The 17,008-nt window shown below is 41.8% G+C and overlaps 1 protein-coding gene across 1 annotated transcript in view; it reads left to right on the top strand.

Moving 5' to 3' along the window:
* The window catches only part of LOC133999379 (adenylate cyclase type 9-like), a 28,332-nt gene extending 11,667 nt beyond the window's left edge, over positions 1–16,665 (top strand). Inside the window, exons 2-10 of the mRNA XM_062438598.1 lie at positions 8,008–8,180; positions 9,935–10,045; positions 10,459–10,715; positions 10,856–10,958; positions 11,662–11,870; positions 12,523–12,682; positions 12,884–13,026; positions 14,740–14,763; positions 15,047–16,665. Of these exons, the coding sequence (XP_062294582.1) occupies positions 8,008–8,180; positions 9,935–10,045; positions 10,459–10,715; positions 10,856–10,958; positions 11,662–11,870; positions 12,523–12,682; positions 12,884–13,026; positions 14,740–14,763; positions 15,047–16,430 (2,564 nt within the window). The 3' untranslated portion in view covers positions 16,431–16,665. The remainder of the gene's footprint in view (positions 1–8,007; positions 8,181–9,934; positions 10,046–10,458; positions 10,716–10,855; positions 10,959–11,661; positions 11,871–12,522; positions 12,683–12,883; positions 13,027–14,739; positions 14,764–15,046) is intronic.
* The last annotated feature ends 343 nt before the right edge of the window (positions 16,666–17,008 follow it).

Here is a 17,008-nt window from a genome sequence, read left to right on the forward strand (position 1 = left end):
GTCACCATTTAATCAATGAGGGAGCACTGTTCATAGTTGGTGGTCAATAGGATCTCAGGCTGGGTTAATTCAGCATGTGATGAAATCGAATTTCAGCTAGAAACAGGATAATCACCAAGAAGACGTTTGTCTCTTTTAGTCATGTGAAATCTCCTGGTCAAGAATTAATTATAAATTGTTCCTTTCCATGATAATTTTCTTTAAATGGTTAAGTCAGATGAAGACAGAAGGCGGTGGCTCAGGAGGTTAATTGTCTTCACTAATTGCAAGATTGGCGGTTCGATTCCAACACTTTCAGCTCTTTGCCCTCAAAATGCATTTAATCGTAGTAGTTATAGCAGTTTTAAAAACCTTGTTCAAAATGCTTTATAGACTAAAAAAAGTATGTTACATAATCATTGAAAAGATCTTCACAAAAAGTAGCTACTCTCCTAAAAAAAGAAGGGGAGCATCTATAGGTCAAGAAAAAAGCAGAAGTAAAGTAGTAAAAAAGGAGTACTAAAGAATGTTTAAGATAACAATATAAAAAGGAGTTACAAATATCTGCTTGTAAAATTAAATAAGTAAATCATTAGGAGAGATTTTAATCATACATTTTAATGCAATGGGCTGGGAGTTCCAGCACAATGTTCCACAAATCACTTCAGTATCTGATGCTGTGAGTTGATTCCAAAGTGTTTTACACTCATTCTGTCTTTTCCTTAAATCTTTTCTTGAAACAAGAAAAATATTTAAGGAGGATGAATACAATTCTATTTTGAAACAAGACAATGCAAGGCAGATAAGCACTATAAAGAAAACGATAAATGATTCAACAAACTTCTTTGAAACAGATTGAGCTACATGGGAAATAAGTAAAATCAGATACCTCTGTGGCAAACTTCCTCACTTGTTGAGATAATAAAAGTAAAGTTTTGCTTCTATGGACATTTCTGCAGTGTGAACAGATGTGCTGAATGGCATATGGAGCCATATGGTGACGATTATGAGAGAGATGACAAGAAGGTCAGGGGCATTTACATTCAAAGGAGCTTGTATGGGTGAAGGGTTTGACAGAGGAGCAGAAGATGGTATAAAAAAGATGAGATTGAAAGTCAAAGTGAAAGCTTTTGGGATGATGTCAGTCGGGGCAATTCTATGCAGTGATGAACGTTTTAAGCCTGTGTGGTGATGAGGCAAATGGATTGGACACAAAAGAACAGGGAGGATAGTTGGATTTGGGACGGAGAAAGATAGGGAGAGTGAGAGAAAGACGGAGAGTGAGTTATAGTGATACAAAATTTGGAGAAAATAGAGGCCACTGAGAAAAAGGTGAGGTGGGAGGTTTAGAGATTCTGGAGGGATGTCAACTGTATCTATTGTTCTTCCAGAAGACCATGGCAGCCTGGGGCTGTTGAGGATGGAGGGATCGAAGGCACAGAATACAAAACGAGCGCAGGGAGTAAGAGACAGACACAGCCAAGCGAGAGTTAAAGACTTTGGAGAGATGTCAAGTGTTTCTATTGTAATTTTCAGCAAGCTGTGGTAGGGCGGGATTGAAGCCAGGAAAAGAAAAAACACAGGCCAAATATGGAACTTTTGTTATATTGCCACCCCTGTTTACAGCACTGGGGGACAGAAAGAGGGGAAGGATATTGACAGATTTTGTTGATTGCAACGGGAAGTGGAAGACTTAAGTATGGCTTGTTGTGCTTCAGAGTGTGTTTGTGTGCAAGCGGAGAAGTACTCTGATGTAACCCACAGTTTAGAGACGAGTGTTTGTCCCACCACTGACATGATAATGCGCTGCGAAGATTTGCTGTTTCTCTTTGTGAACTTATACCAAGAGGTCATTGACTGTGTTATCTGGGGTCTCTGAATGTTGTAAAAAACTCTGTTGGTTTAGCTGTTTTTCTATGAGTTTGATGTGTGCTGTAGTCAAAAGTAAAACATTTAGACAAACCTTTTCATTATGAATGTGAAAATGTGTCCAAACTTTTGACTGATACTGTACATATTGGGCACCGGTGTTTGGTCTACAGAAAAAATGTTTTATATGTCAAAAAGTTACTTGACTATTAACTCATTAGTTCTAAAGCCTTACCCACTTCAACAGCATGATATGAGTTCACAGTGATCCAAAATTGCAAAGTAAGAATTCTGAGTAGCCTACGCAATCAAACCTGCCAGAGAAGCATGCTTTACCGCACATGATGTGCATCAGGCAGCAAACAAAAATAATCACTTGCAAAAGTAGCAGGAGCACTTTTAAATGGTAATGGAAACTGGCAACAACATGCCTTTTTCAGAGCTCCAAGGAATTTCTGAAGAAGGCATGTGGTTGCTGAAACATTACCACATGAAATAAAGTCTGCGTAGCATATCTGTCACTACAAAGTGCTCTTGCGTCTTTATGGCTTACTCATAATGTAAATCAAGGCTGTTGCAATGTTTTTGAAACAGTAGCCCGAGATCTCATCGAAGTAGTGGAGCAACATGTTGTCTGCTACAGAATGTCTTTCAGTTTTTTCTAATAATTGTTTTAACATCTTTTTGCTGTTTTACTCAGACAAAAATGAAACAAATGAAATAAAATATTTTTAAAAAAGTTATTAACAGCGAGGTTATGGTAAAATAGAAGAATAAAAGTAGTATGAAACATCCTACTAATACATATCCTCCTCTCATATATATATTATTCAGAAGACAGTCTGTTATTGGCAAAGTCAACGTGTGAAACAGTTCTCTCTGTTGACACGTCTCCCTCTGCTTGACATTCTCTGGCATTCGACATGGTGAATAATTCTGCTCACCTTCTGACGTGTCCTTTAATGCCTCAGAAGTAACCGGGGCTCAGCAGAAGTGTTCAGCTGCAAAGAGGAAGGTCAACGCTCACCCTCGCCCTCCCCCTACCCGTCCTCATCTCGGGAGACACACACAGACTCTCTGCACTTCCCTTTACTGTCAGATATGACAGTGTGAGTCCCTCGGTGATTCCTTATGAAAAATGCATATGTGTCTTTCATGTTTTCTGACTGAATGGGTTCACTCACAGACAGTGCACACAAAATATTTAATTCCACCACTGCTACCACAAATTCACAGCCTCGTTCTAGTCTCTACTTCTTTCTTTCCTCACTCTGACTTTCTCTACTTGAATTGCTCCTAAAATCTCTGTAATCTCTACCTCTCATCTCTCCTCCTCTCTGTGAACCAAGCCGCAGTAGAGACGTTCTCCTAAACAAGCTGTCATACTGGACAGGTTTCCTCCTGTTCCTCCTGCCCTCTTCCCCCGACAGGGACAGGATGTACAGTATATCCCAGGATAGGGACAATGTGGAGTCAGAAGGCAGGTGGGGGTGGGGGTTTGGTCAGGTTGCTTGTTGGCAGCGCCAACTGGCATGAAGATCTGCCCGGCCTAGCAGTGCTAGTTTCTCTGCACCACCTGCTCCACTGCCCTGCTGCTCCCATACCTGGCCCTGGGAGGCAAACCTGTCATTATTGGAAGATCAGGTGCATGATATGTTTGTATTTGTGTATGTGTGTGTGTGTGTGTGTGTGTGTGTGTGTGTGTGTGTGTGTGTGTGTGTGTGTGTGTGTGTGTGACGTGCTGATTCAGGCATATCTGCCAACTCTCCTTCCCTCTCCGTTGCCCTCCCGTTCTGCTGCTTTTAGTAAACCTCCCTGGGACAGCAGCATTTGCTGCTCAGTCCCACTTAGATTGCAAATGGAAGTTGGAAGGAGAGATGACGCTTTGTGATAAACAACCCAAAAAAATTTGTTTTTATAGCTACTGCGCCTTTAGAATTGGTGTGCTTTTTCTCACAATGTATCTTTTCTTTATTTTCTCTCTTGTTTATCCCAAGGGTATTTTTTTTCTTGTGTGAATAACTATTTGGCCTTCCATCCTCTGTTCTCTCTTTGTGTGTGTGCTTTGTTGTGTATAGGACAAGGAAAGAGTATCTGGAAGTCAGACCTTTTATACCTGATAGTTTGCATTCAAGCTTGTTGTCCTTCTGTCTGCTCAGGGCTGATGCAGGGTTGCAATGGCAGTGTCTGAATTGACCACTGCAGTCATGATATGTGTGTTGTATCCACCCTTTTTTGTGTATGTTTGTTTGGCACATTCAATACCTCCCTCATCACAGAAAAAGGGGGTTCAGGGGCGGCCTTTGTCCCAGAAGAGCTTGTGTGTGCTATGAGGAGGCGAGAAGAAGGGAGGAGTGGAGGTAATGGTGTTATTTGTTTGCAAAGTGCTTTTGTCATGTCACTCTCCTCTGTCCTGAACAAAAGGGCTTGGATAAGGAGATAATGTGACTGGGCTCTCACGGGAAAAGGTTATCTACTGTTCCCTGTCAGCTGATAGCACAGGACAGGACACTTCAAGTCCCATACCGCCCAATGGCTGCCACTAATGATGCTCTTCAATTAGCCCAGGGTCATCAGAAATGGAGAAGGGGCCAACACATAAATGAACTAGCATCACAGATCATCAAACAGATCTGCACAGACATACAGGTGGATGGACGAACTCACACACACTGAGTTAATAATAAACAAGAGACATTAATCTAAACACACAGCATGACGTTTCCTGACCTTTTTCCCTGCCTTGAGGCCAAAGAGCACAGCTGGATTCTGATGATGTTGGACCCCAGTCAGCCCAGTTTATTAGAGCCGCAATTTACTGCCTGACAACACTGCAATTTCAGCTGCCACAAGGCTGGATCGTAAAGACGAGAGATTGTCCTAGAATGGCCAGGAAGGGGAACGCAAACACACACATCTGCAGACACTTGAACTCACATTACCCCCTCATACAAACACACTCAGATAACACAGCATACATCTCTGCGAGCCCCTGTGGTCGATTTATCTTGCTCTTCTCGGGCTGTCAGGGCTCTGCCATGTGAAGTGATTTCCTGAAACAATCTGTCTGTCCGCAAGATGGGATCAAAGTAACATATGACCACATGTGAAAGGCATGGCTATGGAATATTGTCTTGAAGCACTACCTATGTTTTTCCTCTTTAATCTGATGAAAGGGGTGCCCTGAAGACCAAATTAAGATTTTTTTCTTTCTGTTTGATGCATGATGTTTCTGTGTATTTCCTTAAATCAATCCAGGAACACATTTATTTTGAATTATGAATTTTATTTATGAGTCTTGACGCATTTTACTCCTGTGGCATTTTATTCATTTGCATTCTTGTCCGGCATCTTCTTTGTAATTGCTTTATTAACTGTGTTTCTTTTTAAAATATTGGGTCATCATTCCTTCAGTCACTATTAAATCGTCTCCACCCTTTCTCTAGATTAATGTGTTGGTGTGCATATTATCCAGCTTGAAACACTTCATTATCTTTAATAAGCTGTTACAGTGTTGGGAAATGAAACTGAATGGTTCAGTAATTTCTGTTTAGGTGGCTTGGTCCCCGTCTTATAAAGTTTTATTATTACTCAGCAGTCACCATTGCTTTAACAGAAGATATAGGATTTGCATGAATCGTGACTCTGATACAGTGTGACTCATACTTTTGTAGTTTTGTGTGTTTCAACTCGAAATGGACATGACTGTTTCTCTGACTCAAGTGCTCCCAATCTGGCTGAGTGAACAGACAGGAAAAAAGTAACACCTATGCAACTCTATACCCACAGCGTTGAGAAAAATTAGGCATCGTTTGACATCTCTTTGCTGTTTTCCATATTTCATTTCGAGCTATCTTAACCCGTGGAACTTGTATGTGTTGAAAGCATGCTCAGGATCATGGGCAGCCTGTTTGAAATTGAGGGAAAGACACAGGAAGAGGAGAAAAACAGAAAGGGAAGGGAAAAAATAAGCCCAATGACCCATGAGCAGAAGCAGAAGTCCATGTGTGTCATAGTGGGAGGCAGGGAAGAATTTGATTAGCAAGCTAATGAAATCCGTCAACAAATTGTGCGCATGCAACGTGTGTGTGCTTGTGTGTGTGTGTGTGTGTGTGTGCGTGTGTGTGTGTGTGTGTGTGTGTGTGTGTGTGTGTGTGTGTGTGTGTGTGTGTGTGTGTGTGTGTGTGTGTGTATGTGTGTGTGTGTCTCCGGATCCATATTTGACACACAGTCCCACTCGCACATTCTCGTTGTCAGAAGCAGTGAAAAGCTCCCCTCAGTTTCCTGCCGCCTCCTTCTCTTCTGCTGTGCCATTCTGCTGTGCCATTGAAATCAGTGTGTGGAATTAGTTCTTTGTTACTGCTGTTTACCGCCTTCATTTCCCATCCTTGAATCCTCATCCACCTGGCTATCGACCCAGGTAGAACCAAGCTGTCCATCCACACCTCCGCTAGTTGTGTGTTTATATTTTTGCTTTGGTGTGTAGGTGGTTGGAGGGGGAGTGCTTTTGTGAGCGTCTCATCATCACACTTGTGTTTACCTTCCGTCTCTTTGTGCATTTTACTTTCTTTTTCTTTATGCCTGCTTCTTGCTTATCTAATTTTTTGTCCCTTAAGTTATGTGTGTATCTTTGCAAAAGAGTCTCTGTCAACTTGTGTCATGCATGCAGTCTCTCCGTCTGTGTTTGTGTGTGTGTGTGTGTGTGTGTGTGTGTGTGTGTGTGTGTGTGTGTGTGTGTGTGTGTGTGTGTGTGTGTGTGTGTGTGTGTGTGTGTGTGTGTGTGTGTGTGTGTCAGCAAGTACCGCCTCAGGGTGGCTCCGTTGAGGCGAGGCAGTGGCAGGCCTGTCTAAAGTACTTAGGGCAGACAGTGCTCAGAGCCCAAGGCTGTGGCTTCACAGACTGTTGAATTATGTGGCTACACACACCGGTCACAGGTATTACCTGTGCTGCTGACAAACACACACAACCAACTGTTAGTGTGGTTGCAGCTTGTCACCCCTGCCTTGTGACAAAAAGCTGTGTTGCAGACAGATGTGGAAGAATTGTTCAGTCCCATACACTTGGTCTCAGTGAGGTGGACTCAATAGCTACAGCCTCTCTATTTGTCTATGTCTGTGTATCTATCTGAGCGACAAAGTTGGCAACATAGACCCAAACAGGAAGTGAGCCATATGTCCGCAATCATGATTAAAATCGCTCAGTAGGAGCTTCCTGGTGACTCAGTGGTCTAAGGCTGCAGAAAAGAAATAAGAAATCTGTCTGAGTGTGAAATACACACAAGCTTTTGTATTTTAAGGCATCTTTGTTTTTGTCAGCTCAGCAAGTCAAACCCCTTGTGTTCATCAACAGTTAATTAAAAGAACTGACCTCAATATTACCACATGTTGCTATTGTCTTTAATGAACTGTTCAGCTGAATTTTGGGCTAAAGGCTGCACAAACACATAGACACACTTCTAGGACTTATGGAAAAGATAACGTGGGTAGACGAGGGAGAACACAGGTGTTCAAATATTTGGCCTTGGCTTGGTTGTGTCTGAAAGTGGAACTGTCTCATGGTCGGTGGCCACACATGCATGAACTCCACATGTGCACCTGCACAACATATAAATTAAAGAGTAATTATCTCATTACAGAGAAAATAGAAGAAGGATATATGAGAGGATTTCAGGAATTCAGGAGGCTTTGATAGAAGAAATGGCAATGGACAAAATCAATTTGCGGACCTTGACAGAAGTGTTGGCTGTGTGTCTCTGTAGCACTCCATTATTCCCATCTGTCATATTTTCAAGAGGAGAAAAAAATACTAAATCCACCAAAGATACACCACATGTCATGTTTATGTATATAGGTATATGGTAACAAGGATGACTCATGTGTATGACCTTGGCTTTTCCAGCTGGGAGAGATTGATATTAAGTGCTTCATCCTCTCATGATTCTTTGTTTCTGCCAGAACCTCTGAGGACTTTTTCTTATATAATTCACAGAGGGAATTCATCCTGCTGGGTTCTGAGTTTCTGCTGAATCCTAAAGCAACTCTCACAAATAAAAAAGCCTTCATCCACACAGTGCAGGCCTGTTCCTCTTACATCTGAGAATAAGAACTGATCTACCAGTGACATCGCTCACTCCTTCTCTCTCTTTGTGTCTCTTTCCAGGCCTTAGGACTTACCTGATCTCTAGAAGGAAAGTGGAGCCACATTCTCTCTGTAGCTGCTCCCAGTTGGGGTTGGCTGGACCAGAGCATACAGATCCTCGCTGCCAAACGCCCAAGGTGCACACACCGGATGGAGGCCCTTCTGCCGGCACCCTGCCCGCAGAAAGAGCCAAGGTGAGTACACACCTTATTTGATAAAAAAGTTGGGTCAGGGATTAAGTATATTTCTAGGATCATTTTCCATTGCGTATCTATATTGCCTGAATAAAAACACTGAGCTGCATGTTCTCCTACAGCCTCTTTGATGTTCATCTATGCTCTCAAGCTTTTGTTTATGTGGGTGTTGCAGAATCTCTAATAAATATTTTGATTTTTTTTTTTCATGAGATGAATTTCCTTTTGTCTTACCTTGAGGAAGTGAACCAGAATAGCTTCCATCCCTGCTATTACCTAACATCTTAACATTCCCATTTGTTCCATCCCATTACATGATATTAACCTTGGGCACCTTGTGTAGTTAGAGCATCTTCTTTGATCTCCCTCTTTGGTTTATGTGCACCTGTATGTGTGCACCCTCACACATGCCTTCATGTCCCACTTGTGTAGCACCCCAGTCCTTTTTTTCAGTCCTAATTAAATCCTTATTAATAAGAATCTGAGAATAAAACAGCAAGATCTTATTAATTAGGCAATCAAAAGCGCTATTCTCCCCGGCCAGCCATCTACATAATAACTGACCCGTAGTGCTCATCAACCCAGAACATGTCCATCCATTATGTCCTCCTTAGCTCTGCCTTCAAGGGGAATTTCTCATGTGCTTCCAAAGTGTGCTACAAGGTCATACTGGACTCATCATAACACTGCATCACATTATTCCTTTATAATTATCCTGCAAAAAAGCCTGCACCACTGTGCCTTATATTCCAATTAATCCTCCTTTGTCTGTACAGATGTGCACTGCATGATCCAGGCGCAGATCTTTCAGCTCTCTGCCAGGCCAGGTGGAGGGGGGGAGGGGTAGGTGGGGAGGGGAAAAAAATTATACGACGAAGATTGAGGATGATAGGAGGCAGCAGAATCACTGGGGGTAATGAGCTCACTCAAGCAGGGAGACAGGGCGCCCGTCTCAAGCCTTTCTGCCTGGTGACTCCTCCATTTACAGCTTTTCATCTTGTGCATGGCTCGCACACAAAAGCAGATATGGCTCATTGTGAAGGGTCACACTCTGGGATCTTGAAAAAGGCTTAATGACATTTGAATGGTGTGAAAGGATTTATAGGCCAGGTGCGGTAATGAACATTTGCTCGTTTAATGTAGCATGTAGGTAAACATAGCGTGCAGTCTCTGTGTTTACATTATGTACTGTGTGTGTGTGTGAGTTTTGGCAACTCTGTACTCCACAGAACGTCGAACATGTCATGGTCAGTCAGAGCGCAGCATAACTATCACACAGATCTCTCTCTCTCATATGTGCACACTTTCCATTCTGTTTGAAATGGGTGAGTGGGGTGAAAATAAAGACCTTGAGCCCATGCAGACAGCTCTTGTTTACTCTCCATCTCCATTTCCGTTTCTCAATGGCTGCTGCTGCTCTTGGTAGTATTGAAATAAAGCCAGTAAAATGTTGTGCAGTGAGTGAAAGACTTGTCACTACATCCCTAGTTTATGTTTAAGTGACAAGTTTTGTCCCTTTGTTGCTGCAGTGCTGTTGCAATCACAGCTAATACACGTGTTTTGTCATTTCTCTTATGTCATTTTGTCATCCACCTTGATCTCCATCTCATGTCATCTCAACATGTTTTTTAACTGCTCATGTACTCTCCTTGAGCTGTATCTCTCAAATTTATTAAATCTCTTTCTTCTTTCTTCTACCCATATGGTGCAACTCCCTCCGACACTGTCCCCTTCCGATCTCTACCTCCCCGCAGTCTCCCTGTCTATCCTGCAGTGTGGTCCTAATACCAGGGGAGGATCAGGTTCTGGAGGAAGGAGCGGTGCATAATGGCTGCCATGACGACCACAAGACCAATAGCAGCAAGGTTATCCCGTTGTTGTTGCTTGAATTAAACAGATGAGACTTTTAACTGTTTTTGTCTAAGATGATACATGTTTGACTTTTTCAGGTGAACAAGAGTCTTTGTCTGTCCAATATAGTATATTTTATGTAGTTATTTTTCCATCAATTTACTGGGGCATCATAAACCAAGTCTGGTTTCATTTACTTATGCCCAGAAGCAAGAAGGCGGACTCAAAAATAGTTCAAAGAAATAGAACTCCATCAGTCCCAGTTAAAGTGTGCCACAGACACGCGCACATGAAAGTGTGTTACTGTAGTACTTTATTTAAACTTTTTAGCTTAATGTTTTGTTTGGACTGCCTCTTATTATTACTGGCCAGCAATGATATAATATTTGGAAATTCAGTACCTCTTTCTCTCCTCTTTTCACCCTAGGACTCTACAATGCTGAAATGTTCTCCAGTGGTTTCTGCAGGGCGCAGCCCCAAGGCTCTGAACGGCCTGCTCAGTCCTCAACTGGAAGCCTTGAACAACAGCCAGACATCACTGTGTGAGATGCTGCAGGAGAAGGAGAAGAAGACATGGGGTGGAGGATCCATGGGCATGGACCACTCAGCGCTCATCCCTCTACGCTCCAAGAACTTCAGGGAGAGGAGTGATGCCCACTTTGTGGATGTTATCAAAGAAGACAGGTGAGTGCTCCAAGGAGTTAATAATGGATGTTAGAGTAGTGGATGAAGCCAGTTATTATGTGAATTTGTCGGCTGCTTTTAAGGTAGTTATTGTAACACCGTACATAATTGCTACTGACTATCCTCTCTGCCTGTCACAGCCTTATGAAAGACTACTTCTACAGACCTCCCATAAACAAGCTGAGCCTCACCTTCCTGGAGGGGACCCTGGAGTCTGCTTACCGGATAAACTTCCAGGAGGAGGTATGTGTGTTTTTTTGTGTGTGACATAACGGCGCTTGCATGCCTGTGTATTTAATGATGCATACACGTGTGTGTGTATTTTTGACTTCATCTGACAGCAGTCTGACAATCGTTCAGAGTTTCATAACACACTCCTAGATTACTGGTGTCTTTACATGACTGCAGTCATCCAGTCTCTGTTGTGGACATATGTCGGTGTGGAATCTCCCTGTTTCTGCATATTTGATGTACTTCCTGTTTGTATTTCTCTGTGGGTCTGTGTTTTGTCTGGGAAGCCTGTTAAAACTGCTGTGGTATAACCAGACCGGTCAAGACTGCGGCAAAGACAAATCACTGCAGGACCTTAAATGTAGTTTTGTATGAGGTTGCAATGCCCTCTGCTGGTGTAAAATCAGACATGCGTCTTGTATCTTAATAGCTGCAACTGTTGCTACATTGTTAAGTATAATGAGTCATTGACCTGATTGGGGATTGTTTTCAGTACAGAATTACAAAAGTCATTACATTATGATTGATTGTTTGATTATTTATTTGCAACTCATTCTGTACAATGAGACTTTTTTGTCGATTCAATGTTGCACTTATAATAATAAATATATTCTAGTTCTAATTGTCATCAATACTTCATGCTTACATGTATATTTATTAATATTCTTACATCTTCTTTGATTTTCTCCTCGTCTGCATTACTGGTCTGTACCAGGTGGAGAACCTAGCAGTGATGCAGACTCTTGCCAGTCCAACATTCAGTTCTTTCCTGGACCTGCTGCTCTGCTGTTCAGTGTTTCTGGCTCTCTCACTGGCCTGTTTCCTTCGACCACTAGTCACCCAGCTGACTCCGTCCACACCAGCAATCATTGTAACTGCTGTAGCTGCCCTGCTGGAGGCTCTAGCTCTGCTGTTTGCTATACGGTGAGAAACTGAATATAGTGGTTGGGGGAATCAGAAACCCAAGGTTTGCATGTAGGCTGAACAGGATTTTGTGTACCTGCTTGCAGGAAATTGCAACTGCAAAACTGTTTAGGAAATTTTGTTTTGTCTTTTAGTTTCCATGATAATGACATGTGCATATTGTTTACGTTACATAGACTTTTGCTTTTAATTCAAAACATAAACATTAGTGTAACTTAGTATATTTCTAAATGTACTCATACTGTTGGAAATCAGATCATTAGATGGATATGGGAAGACAATAAACAGCAACAATCCATCTGGTGGCCTCTGTTGTATCTCTCTTCCTAATTTAGTGCCATCTCCCTCTTATTGCTGTCTAATGAAGGCACAACAATTCAAAAAAAGAAGTAAGGGGGCTGGAGGGAAAAAAGTCTGAACATATTTTTATTTTACAGATATTTTATAGATTTTATATTATAGAAAAAAATACATTTGTCGGAGCGCAGGTGGTTGAGTGGTTAGTGGTTTATCATTCAGGGTGTGATCAGGCTGAGATCAATCTGGGTTCAAACGGGACATTCAACAATTAGATAAACACTTAATTTATATCATCTCTAATACATCAAAGTAATCTGTGTATCAATCATTGCTTTCTGTTTTCCATCTCCAGCACGGCTTTCTACCTGGAGAGTGCTTTGAATTGCACCCGAGCACTGATAAGAGCAATCTCAGGCTGGGTACCACGCCACTTTATAGGAGCCGTCCTGGTGTCTCTGCCCGCTGTGACTGTCTTCTCCCATGTCACCTGTGACATGCATCTTTCAATCCAGGTGGGTTTACAGTTTCAAATTTTTAGGAACGGATCATGAGGGTGTTGGATTCTGATTTTGTTATTTGGCTGCTATCTTCAAAGCAGTTTAGTTTGCTCCCATTCAAGTCCCAATGTGTACCTGCAAGGTTATCTTGTTTCCCTCCAGGACTTTTATATTTTTGTCTAATGAATATGTTCCTGTGTCCTATTTTTTCGCCAGTTCACCATGTTCATCTGCTGTGCTGTCATCATAGCTGTCATTCAGTACTGTAACTCCTGCCAGCTCAGCTACTGGATGCGCTCAACTTTAGCAACTTTGGTGGGACTGGCATTGCTTGCCTTGCTCTTCAGCTCTCCCTGCAGGTATGAAATACCAGTTTATTGCCCATGAATCTTGTAAATATGATATAATTAAAATACATTGAACAAACAATTTAAAGAGGATGGAATGACTAATTACTTTTTTTGTACACTTATCAAAACAGGTCTTACACAACATACATGAATTATACTGATATAAAAAAGTAACAATACAAAGACATAAGACAGGTTATACATATTTTCAAAGTCACCCCAATTTTCCAGGTAAATGTTTACAATATGTTCACATTGCTAAATACAATATAACAGAAGACAGAAGTTCAGATTATCTTAGTTCAGCATTTCTCCTATTTCCTTTTTTTTATCTTCCCCCAATAAAATCCCAAATTTTGGGGAAGAAATCCTATTAAAACAACAGAGAGGATTACATTTGTTGTCATAGTACTATTGGACTATTGGAGTTATGTAAAAATCTCATTCTCAAGTTGGGCTATAGCATTCATGCCAAGACATCCAGGACCTCTCCCACTCCTCAGCTTCAACTATGGTGTTGACATCCAATTTCCATTTACCTTTTACATCTAATGTATTATCTGTTGAATCCATGTAAATCCTACTGTATAATTATGATATTATTTTCCTCAAGTGCATTTGATTCTCAACCATCTCAATCCAGGACTATTCAAGATGATTTGGTACTTCTTTAATTTTGTCCCATTCCTTGTGTGTCACCAAATAATGTTGTATTTGAGTGTATTTAAGTATTTAACCAGCTCATTCGATACAATACCATAATGGGTATGAAGTTGAGAGAATGCCCTGACGGTCTTCAAATAACTGATTTACTCTCATCAGGCCTTTCTCCACCCACTTAATCAAACCAGTATCCAGTTTGGCAGGCAAAAAGTTGCAAATAGAAGCTGTTTTTGTTGGCATTGATAAAGACATACTGTACATAATTCAATTTTTTTCCTTATCTTCTCCCAAACCTTTAAAGTACAATTTACCCATTAATTCTGTATCATAAGTTTCAACATCTAACCTAATCCATGAGACTCATATTCTGAGTTGTGATAGCCAGCAGTGACTTCTGAAATGCGACATGGCTAAGCCGCCCTTCTCTGTATGAGAGCAGAAAAAAGTCTCACTCTGGGCCTTTTATTACGCTATATGAAATTGGAGACAAGTCTGTCCGGGAATTTGAATGTAGATACTGAGACAGTTATAGGAAGGCAGCAAAAGAGAGAAAAAAAACATGGCAGTGCATGCATCCCGATACTTTCCACCCTGCCAATTTAACACATGGGTGGCATCTCCCATCTTTCCAATTACTGTTTAATCTGAGAACTACATTAATTATAATTGGCTGTGTGTAACTGAGAAGACTTAAAGTGACCCCCAGGTATCTAAAGCCTCCCTTTGACCATTTGAATTCCACCTCTCTGTCTAACTGTTTGGGCCAATTGCTTCAGATTTGCCTTCATTCATTCATAATTGATTTCTTATAAACAAAAGAAGGTCACCCACGAAAACGCTGTTTTGGGCATCATGCCTCCCTCATGTATTATCCCCTCAATTTGATCTTTCCCTCAATTCAATTGTAGTTGATACTTAAAGCAAACAGAATAAGAAAGGCCAGATTCTGTTCGAACACCTTTTTCATGTTAAAAGTCTAATTAGTATATGTTAGAATGTGTTAGGTCTTGAGATGTTTTTATGTATTAATTAGTGCTACTTGTGTTTTATCTCTTCTAGTGTTGCTCAGAGTCTGTTTTTCTGGTATGTAAACACATTTTGTTCAGTTGTTCATCTTGTTTTCCCCCACATATATGCTCACTAAGAAAGCATATATGTATCATCAACCATTACATTTTCTTCTTTTTATGAATATTTATAGATATACTGTGTAGTCACTCACATATTACCTGCATCATGCACAGAAATGTATTTTGGTGAAGCTTCTGTAATTGCTGTGATGCTTTCAGATATCATTTATTTTGACAAACATTCAGTTTGTCTGTTTCCTTGCATTTCTTTATCCCTCTCTATCTCTCTCATTCAGGTCAGGTGGACAGAACAACAACAGCAGCAACAGCTCCATCCTCATATCTGACAGCCCAGCAGACCCTGACCAACAGTCTCACCTCCAGGACCTGCTGGGCCCTGAGGTTTGCGTCGCCTTTTTCTTGCTCCTTCTCCTAGTTTGGTTCCTTAATCGTGAGTTTGAGGTCAGTTATCGCCTACATTACCATGGCAATGTGGAAGCTGATCAGCACCGCATCAAGATCCAGAACATGAGGGACCAGGCTGACTGGCTGCTTCGCAATATCATCCCCATACATGTGGCTGAGCAACTGAAGGTCACGCAGAGTTATTCCAAGAATCACGACAATGTGGGTGTAATCTTTGCTAGTATTGTTAACTTTAGTGAGTTTTATGAAGAAAGCTATGAGGGAGGCAAGGAGTGCTATCGTGTCCTCAACGAGCTAATTGGGGACTTTGATGAGCTGTTACGGAAGCCTGCCTTCTCGAATATTGAGAAGATCAAGACCATTGGTGCCACATACATGGCAGCATCAGGACTAAATACGCAGCAGTGTGCAGATGCAGCTCATCCTCACGCCCACCTCCGCGCTCTTTTTGAATTTGCTCTGGAAATGATGTGTGTGGTGGACGACTTCAATAAGAATATGCTGGGCTTTGGCTTCAAGCTTCGGATCGGATTCAATCACGGGCCTCTAACAGCCGGAGTGATCGGCACCACCAAGCTTCTCTATGACATCTGGGGCGACACAGTCAACATTGCCAGCCGCATGGATACAACAGGTGTTGAGTGTCGTGTCCAGGTCAGCGAGGAGAGCTATTGTGTGCTCAGTGGCATGGATTATGAGTTTGATTACCGTGGCACAGTTAATGTTAAAGGCAAAGGCCAAATGAAGACCTTCCTTTACCCTAAGAGTAGTGACAGTGGCCCTGTGCCTCAGTACCAACTGTCAGTCTCACCAGAGATCCGGGTACAGGTGGATGGTAGCATTGGGCGTTCACCCACTGATGAAATTGCCAGCATGATGCCAGCAACCAGCATGACTGCAAGCAGTACCGTTACTATGGTACCCAATGCTAGTGCTGGTTCCTCTACCAACACAGCGCTTGGTCGTGAGAGAGACGCGGCACGGTGTGGAGAGAGGGTGGACATCCTTGAAAGACGTCCCTCTGCAGAGACTTCTCATGCTCAGCGATCCACGTCTCACAGTGGCGTGACATCTATACCTATTACCAACATAGATGGACAACCTCCTTCTGCAAATAACAAACCACTCATCATCTCATCCACAGTCCAGCAAAATGCACGCCGACATTCAACAACAAAGTCCCAGAAAGACACCAAGCAGGACAAATACGAGGGTACTTATGCCAGTAACACTGGAGAGTTAACCAGACTTTAAGAATTTGCTACAATGGCGCTTTTATCACATATCTTCTACCCTTTAAGCTCTCATTCCTGCCGGATTGCATTAGTAGAATTGCAGTACATTTGGTTCTACCCCAGGTAGAATCACAGGGTATAGAAAGACCCACAGGCCTTTCTCCTGCATCAGCCAGGCAGCAGGTTATTTTAGGTCTTAATCTGGGGGTGCTGTGTTGACCACAAAGAGGGTGTTAGGCAGGGAACACAGAAGAAAAGGGAAGATATGATGGCTGACTCTGAACCTTCTCTTGCCTGCTCCAAATCCCATCATCTCCCATTAACGTACTTGATTATCTTCACACCTTTAATCCTGATTATTTGTTTCATATATCTTTTAAGTGCCTTTAGAATAGAATAATGTGTAGACTACGCCTTTTTGAGTATAAAGGTAGGATAACATAAAGGGAAACTGTACATTTGCTAACTTTTTTGGGAAAAATGCTTTGCTTTTGTTACAATTTTACTTTCTAAACTGTGGTTTGCTATGATATATTTGCCTTTTATCAACAAACAGCTCAGCAAGCTAACCTTACATGTGGAAAGTGCTACATTATG

Source organism: Scomber scombrus, chromosome 18 (genome assembly GCF_963691925.1).
Source record: "Scomber scombrus chromosome 18, fScoSco1.1, whole genome shotgun sequence".
In the NCBI taxonomy this organism is placed as follows: Eukaryota; Metazoa; Chordata; class Actinopteri; order Scombriformes; family Scombridae; genus Scomber; species Scomber scombrus.